At 45.1% G+C, this 8287-nt stretch overlaps 1 protein-coding gene across 1 annotated transcript; it reads right to left on the reverse strand.

The window, feature by feature from the left end:
* Positions 1-1854: 1854 nt before the first annotated feature.
* LOC128277674 (histone H1B-like) lies at positions 1855-2595 on the reverse strand. Its single transcript, XM_053016169.1, has one exon. It carries the CDS (start codon positions 2593-2595, stop codon positions 1855-1857), a length of 741 nt encoding a protein of 246 aa, XP_052872129.1.
* Between the last annotated feature and the right edge of the window lie 5692 nt (positions 2596-8287).

Consider the following 8287-nt stretch of genomic DNA (forward strand, 5'->3'; position numbering starts at 1 on the left):
TTTACCACAAATCCCATTTCTACTTCTAAGTGTTGGAGACGAGGAAAACTCCGGCAGATGAATTCTATCACATAAAATTCGCAATCGGCGATCTTGAGTTTCAAACCGTTCAACCGTGGCGCAACTCGAGGAAGGTCATCCAACACAAAACTAGGATACTTCACATTCAATTCCACGAATTCGAGAGACTTGATAGCTCTACGAAAAGTGTTGTCGCGCACTTCTCCCTCTAATGACAGGTGCTGCAAGAAATAGCATATTGAATAAACTATTGTTTTTTGCGTTTCATTTGCTTACCGTTAGCTTAGTTAGCTGCACCAGCGACTGTAAATAACCTTTTTCCGGTTCTTCCAGAAGAAGGTGTAAATATGACAGCTCAGGACAATGGCGAGAAAAAGATGTAACCCATTCTAGCGGAATAGTAATGCGGAAGGAAAGTTTCCGAAGGAAGGGGTGCCTTTGAAAAAAATCACGACTTCCTTCATCTATATAGCTGTATAAACCCATGGCCAAATCCTCGAGGAGTGGGAACGTTATCTCGAGAAAAGAATACACGTAATCGGTATTAAAATTATGCACATGAACTAATTTTAACTGCCCACTCAGGCGTTTCCATGTTTCCAGTTCAAAATCAGTTTCACAGCACATGTGAAGACTCTGCAAATTTGGCATACTCGTACGGAAGAAGTCAATTTGATCGCTTATCGAATTATCGAGCCCCAGTGATTTCAACTTCGCTAAAACCGGGAACGGACCATTCGTTTCGCAGTTGCGCGCAATGAAATTAAACGACACTTGCTGCAGTTCAGGAGTTTTCAGCAGAAGCAATCGTATTTGCTCGGAAGTTAGAGTAGATTGTAGGTCCAACATTCTGACATTAGGCTTTGTGGTGTTTAGTAACCGTACTAATCCTTCAAACTGATCATCTTTCCCGCCCCATTGACGAATGTTGCGGTAGTTTCGTTTCGTGTTCAACAAAAAGTCAGAATTGGAATTACGCTTCACCAATAACACACGGTCCATTCTTGGCCCGGAAAAAGTAAGCGTCGACCAACGCCGGCACACAAGGGACGCAAGCTTCAACTCGTACACATCAAAATGGTCGAAAATCTGGCATAAAACCTGCGAAAAACAAACTCTTGTTAATCAGTTACATTTACTTAAAAGTGTGAATCACTAACTTCATCAGGCAAATCGTTTAGATTCATCTTTTCTACGAAAGTTCACTGCGTAAATTGTTTTAACTGAAAAAGCAACCGATAACAATGGAGGTTAGATCCGAACTGTGTTAAAAACCGCGCTGTCAGAATAATTGTCAAAAAGACAGGATTGCTCGACCGTATTCCAGGGTTGTAGTCTTAAGCCCGGTCCACACGTAACGATTTGACGGCTACTTTAGTCTGCGCAGATTAAAGTCGTTATCGGATCGTAGCAAACTGTGGAGCGTCCACGCTACGATTTCATAACGACTGGCGTCGCAAACCCGATACGTTGTGCTCACTTATCGATTGCAGTGGTCGAGGAATTGGTTAAATTTTGATAAATTCCGTATAAAACTCGCGCATCAACATGTCAACATGTCAAACCACCATCAACACACGCGAACAAGTATGGAAGTTGGACCGTTACAAATGCTCGCCTGCTTTAATTTTCTAAAACTGCGGCGATGGCCAACAACGACAAAAGTCGGTGCAATCCGTCCAAGCAGCATGTACTTCGAAACAAATACCCAAAAATCCCAGCTCTCGATGAAATATGGAAAAGCTCTTTTGGAGAAAAATTGGTAGTCCTGAAAAGGACTGTTTGCAGTTTGCTGTACGCTTCCTGAGCGGATGTTTCCATGAGGCCGACGCCTTACTTCTTGGCTGGGGCGGCCTTCTTGGCAGCTGGTTTTTTGGCGGGAGCAGCGGCCTTCTTCGGCTTGGGCGTCTTTGGCTTCGCTGCAGCTGCCTTCGATGGCTTGGTAGCCTTCTGCTTGGGAGTTGCTGGCTTTTTGGCGGCTTTCTTGGCTCCTTCGGCCGCCGCTTTCGGTTTCTTGGCGGCGGCTGCCTTTGGTTTCTTCGTGGCTACTGCGGCAGCCTTTGGCTTCTTGGTTGCGCCAGCTTCTGCCTTCTTCACCACCTTCTTTGGCTTCTTATCTCCGGCTGCCTTCTTGGCCACCGTTTTCTTCTTCTTGTCGGCAGCAGAGACAGACTTCTTCGGGGCCTCAACCTTCTTTTTCTTCTCTACCGGAGGCTTCTTGGCGGACGCTGACAGTTTGAACGAGCCCGACGCTCCGGTTCCCTTGGTTTGCACAAGCTTGCCGCTGGTCACTCCGCTCTTCAGGGCCTTCTTCATGAAGGTGGCCAGCTTTGTCACGTCGGCCTTGTAGTTGGCTGCTACGTACTTCTTGATCGCCTGCACCGAAGATCCGTTGCGCTCGTTCAGAGCCTTAATCGCGGCAAAGATCATGTCGTTCACCGGCGGATGGGCCGCTGGCTGTTTCGGCTTCTTGGGTCCTGCGGCGGCCTTCGGCTTTTTCGGAGATTTGGCCACCACCGCTGGCGAGGCAGCGGAGGCTGCGGCTGGTGCTTCAGTTGCTACGGTATCTGCCATGCTTACTGATTACTTGATGCTTTTGGCGCTTGAAACGTTTGTTTACACACACAGTTGTAACGAAATGTCAAAATCGGGGGGGTGCCTCAACTTTCATCTCTCAAATTAGAACAAACTCGAAAGCTGCCGCCAAATTTTATGCTGTCTTTTCTATACGCCATGCAAAATAGAGTTTTGTATTTTCGGAAATATTTTACTAGTTTGCTCCACCGGAGCCCGAACGCTGATTGAATCAAGTACTCTATACATGTATCTATCGAAACACACCCTTTATTATAGCCTACAGACCGATTCAGGCTGCTTAATTTCTCTCGGAATCCGAAAATTGTGTGTTTTCGGTGCTTTGTCACGAGTTAAATTGTGATTATTTCATAAACCAATTATTCAAGACAAGCATAAATATTGCTTTTCCGTATCTTCAGGACCTCTGCTTTGTAATTAGCACGTATATCAGGCGATCAAAGGCATATCTAGTATCTAAAAATTTAATTTAAAAACATGCTCCTGGACCCATCGGTACCTTCGCCGTCGTGTAACTCATCTTCGCTGACGCAGAATAGGGGATTTACTTTTCGTCAAATATACTAACTTTTTGGCCAATAATAACATTTCAATTACTTTACAATGTTTCCAATAGTTATGCGAAAGGTTATAGTCAGCATAGTTATGGAATTACTTGAGCTAGTAAGCCAATAAATCCATTTTAATGATCCGACTAACTGGATGTGAGTTCCATAGACGCCACCTAGAAACGCAAGCGGTGTCGCACAAAATTACATGCTGAATAGACTATTTACAAACAAAGTTAGACAAAAATTGAAGTACAGTCATTCGTGTACACTTCAAGAACGCTTTGTGCAGTTTTATGTAAATCTGCACCTAATTGCAAGCCGAATATCCTTCGCTACCAAACAAACTGATGCGGCACTCATCGCATACGTCATCTGCTTTTGCATAGCGTTGATGATTGATCACAAAAATGTTACATGAAATATAATATATTCCATACATATTGCTCACTATGATTTTATTCTATTTATTTCATAAACTGCCAAAACTTCTAGCTTCAATAAAGCGGCATTACCGCTTGCTCACAGTCATCGAGAGAAAGCTCTACCTTTCTTGCCAAAAGTACCTTGCTCATTGCGAAAGCGACATTGTGACGACTCATTAACTTCTTAATTACATAAAGTAATATAATACAAGGGCAATTCATGCTGGTTGAAAACAAACTATGCTGGCTATGGCAAAAGTGTTCTGGACGACGTATAAATAAAATCCTGTGATAATCTTCGTATTACGAAGCCGTTTACCAGAAGAGTTCAACCGATTTTTGTGATACTTGGAAACACAAGTTTTCGTACAAGAGATGAAATTTCAAAAGCGTACAAACATGACTCTAATTTCTAAGACAATTTTCTACGATTTAAAATCGTACAATCGAAATTTATGTTTCGATCGTTCCATAGCAATTGCAGAAAACTGGTCATTTTGAATGTCACAGCTTTTGAATGAAAAGCTTACTGTTTTCCGAACATTCCGCTAGAGGACTCTGATGCGCCTTGTGCATTTGAAGTTTTGAACGATGAATGAAACGACGTAGAAATTCTGGGGAACTGAAGAAAGAAATGAACGAATCAACGTTTAAAACAATTTCACCGGGACTAACACACAAAAATGTGGCTTATTTTTCTCGGTTTCGATTTTGCCAAAATCTAATTCAGCCGAGCAGAGAATAATCTCTCTCCTGGAGTGTCGTCTGTTTAGCTACAAAGCTCTACAATGGTGGCCCTTACGGAGAAGTGCGTCCAAACGTCAGAACGTTCCCCATTAGTCTGCTACCCCCAAGTCTGTAACATCATGGAGGACGGATTGGAGAGTATTTTGCTCGAATTGAACGCCTTAATTAAGCATGATACCGAGGCCATCGGTTTGCAAAACAGTGTTTTGTGTGAACGGCAGCAACAACAGCGCAGTGCCCTAACGCAAGATGTAGCTGGTTACTGGTTGAAACTGAACCCTGCGACGACGATGGCTCAAGTGCCGGCCGGTAGCTCGATCCTTCTTCAACAAAAGATCCCGAAAAATGCCGTGAATTTCAGCTCCATGATGGACTTCAGCAGTCAGACACTTCCCGTACCTCACGTTTTCAATAGCGAGTCTTTGCGTACTCGAATGGACATCGTTCTGAGTGGTGCAACCAACTCAGATCCACACACGCCAGCCTCGTTCGAGGATGATCCGTGCATGTGTGATCCCAATCAGCCGTGCCCGTCGGCGCTTGCCTCTCCGTGGGTTTGCGACAACAGTTTTGATGAGTCTTACCACCAGAACTGTATGGACGATGGACATTGGTTCCAGGACGACGAGTCCACCGACGCAGACAACAAGTCCGATGGGAACTTGCTGGAGGATTCGGATTGGCCGGGCTCCATTAGCAGCTTGTCGCAGTTGCTGTATGACATCGAGAGGGAGAACATGGAGGAACCATCGTCTGCACTCGATTTCTTGGAGCAAATTTTCGACGATGACTGCGACACGAGCTCCCAACATCACTGTGAGCAGCAGTGGCCAGTGGCAGACGATTTCGGCCAAGATAACCGGTCGCCACAAACTGGTGCTGGCAGCAGTATGAAGGACCAGAGTCAAGAGCGGACGACGTCGGTAGCCGAACCGTATGGGAACGACGGCATGAAACAGGAAGACAATGGCGATGATCGAAGCGAGTGGGCGAAGGAGATCGTTGATGTGTTGCCGCTGAAACATGAAGATCATACGTACCACTGGGCGTGGGCCCCTAAGTTGATGAAATTCGATTCCGGAACCGGTGACGTCCAAAGCCGAAACCGACCACAACGACGTCTTCGGTCGAGACCCACCAGAACCAGAACGTCGTCCCGTCACAACGGCCATGAGTGTCCCGGTGATGGCCGCTGCGCCAACATAAAGTGCGCTAGGTCGTTGAAGTTTGATCGGAAAGCGAACGAGCTTCACAAAAAGTGCTTTAAGGAGCGTTGTTACAGAGCCGTCCTCCGTGAGAGGTATGAATCGTTGAGGCGCCAGATACCGAGCCTGTGCTGCGGGGAAGGCCGCGTCTCGAAGCGTGCAATATTGAGCAATGCGATTCAGCTATGCCAGCGGTTCAAGGAACAGTCCGAAAAACTTGAGGAGTTGCGTCAACGACAAAAAGATCTTCAACGCATTCGCTCAACTTTTTTGACTATTTAAAAGCAAGACTGTCCAAACTTGTGCCTTATTCAACCAAAACCGGAAAGCATCACTCGTCCTCGTCCGACAACACACCGTTTGAATCACATTCGGAAATGCCACTCCACTACTCCACTTTGCAACGTTAGAAAACAAGAGTACTTTAATCTCTATTGCCTTCTATAACGGTGTATTTTTACTAGCGGGGTTGTTGGCCACGCGCCAACCCCTCGGTCACGTCGGTATCGCAGCAGCATGGCCACGCAGCATGCCGCACGATTACCAGCGAAAAATGTTACAAGCTAACGTTTTTCGCAAACACACTTTTCCCGCGCTCAATCATAACAATTCTCGTGTTTCAGTTTCCGTTTTTCAACAGTTCCGTGGTGGTGCTGGTGAACTTTTAGGATGTAATCGCACGTCGGACAGCATTCGGGAAAATCTAATTCCTGCTTAGGTTCGTTCCGTTAGTTTGTAGTTAGGTTCGTTTTCGATCCTGTGCAGCGATATGAACTCAATGGAAATGTAAATGCACAAATGTGCAAAGGAAATAAAATAAACTTTTTTTTTGCGTACTCTACTGGGTAAATTGCACGGTTTCATTTGGATTGATGACATGGAACGGCCATGGTAGCGTAGCACTTGCGGGGATGCTCCTAGAAGCTGTATACTAATCAATTAGTATCCTTTGTGTGCTCCATAATGTGTGTAATATTCTTACCAGGAGCCTGGTCTCGGCACCAGTCCAGTGTTTTTTGGACAAACCAGTCCCCATGTGCAACTGGCAACAGGTTGGAAAGGAGCTGAGGATCGTTAATTTTCATACTGATTGCCAATAAATCTATTGAATCGTGAAAAGAAACGGTTAAACTTTTTTTGCACTATATCCTGGGGCGAGGAAAGAAATAAAAACCACTTAAACTCAATTTCAACTATACCACGCTCCTGTTGTAACAATTGGATCTCTCTGGCGCATTTATTGCATTTTCGGTTGCTCCCAATTTCTTCCGGATTTTCTTCCAAAGGCCAATGCTGCTTTCGTTCAAACGGGAACATTGGTAGGTTTATATGCACTCATACACTCCGCAACATTCGGGGTATTCCAAGCTTATGTTCTGGTAGATCAGGACGCAGTTTGGAGCATCGGCTATAGGAACGCCACAGCTAGGCCAAGTGTCCGACGAAAGGAGAAACGTTAGCGGACGGTGAAACGGTTTAATTGAATCATGCCACATACTTTTCATAGGTGAATGTTAAATCCCGGAAACAAATCGCTGTTAAGCATAGTCCATTCAGTTGCCTTCTTTCGCCCGGCTCTAGAATAACGCCCATGAAGGCATCGTAGCAATTGTCTAGGGTACGGTACGGAACATGTGCTGCAGATTAGTGAGTCGAATCGAATAACGTACCCTACTTACCATCATCGGCTTCATATGGCTTCGAGTTTACTGAGCTGTTAATCGCCAACGCCCCTAGGCCTAGAACTGTGCCTATGAGCAGTATCTGCATTTTGCACGTTCAACAACTGTACCTCAAAAATAAACTCCCCACATCCAGTACAATTCTTGGTTTGCGGCAGCTTACCATGTGCTACCACCAACCTATAAATTCGGCTTCGATACGGTCACGGTTGGTAATGTGGGTGATTAGGAATCGACTTCACGGACGTTTCTGGCGGTGTGATAACTTGTAACTGTAGTTCTACGGTCAAACACAGAAGGTGGTCGTTGAGCAGAGTTCCCTTTGGCTACTTGGTTTCGCCGTTAGCAACATTCGACGATGTTACGGAACCAACGGCGTGAAATATTGCCTAAGCTGTGTATTAAAGTTACACAGCGACGAGATTTCGGATATTCTGTTTCACTCTCTCTGTTGGTTCTCCACAAGACAATATGTCATCAATAAAACTGTCCACCGCGAACACGCACCACGTTTTTTTTAATGGTCATATCGATTGCATTTATTTTAACTGTACATTTGTTCAGCTTCATCGAGAGCCACGTTCTCATTCTCCCCTACGGTTCGTTCTAAAACAAAAGAGCTCCCCTACACTTTACTGACTTAATAATGTGTAACTTGCGTGTAATGTGTATAAAAAGGATGATAAAATTAATAATTAACAGTGTAACGGGCGTGTGTGTCTGAAGTGAATGTGTCCCTACGCTCCGCTCCCTAGCTCCCTCGATCCGAAACACGATCGGGCTGTGGTGTTTCTTATCTCTACGGTTAAATGTTTCTGAAATGGGGTGGAAAGCGCGCATTCTTCGTGCACCGGAAGCGTGTGTGTGTGTGTGCCAAAGGTACGCGGATCAGGATCATCGCGCGGCATCGCTTCTGGCGCGCACCTTGGTTGCCTTGGTGACATATTTACTCTGCCTCTTGTGTTGCTCCTTGTTTTCCGGGCGCTTGTTCCTTTGTTCGCTTAATCTTGTATATAGCAAAATATGCTACTAAAATAATCGTCCGAAAATATATATATTCTTTA

Source organism: Anopheles cruzii, chromosome 2 (assembly GCF_943734635.1).
Source record: "Anopheles cruzii chromosome 2, idAnoCruzAS_RS32_06, whole genome shotgun sequence".
NCBI lineage: Eukaryota > Metazoa > Arthropoda > Insecta > Diptera > Culicidae > Anopheles > Anopheles cruzii.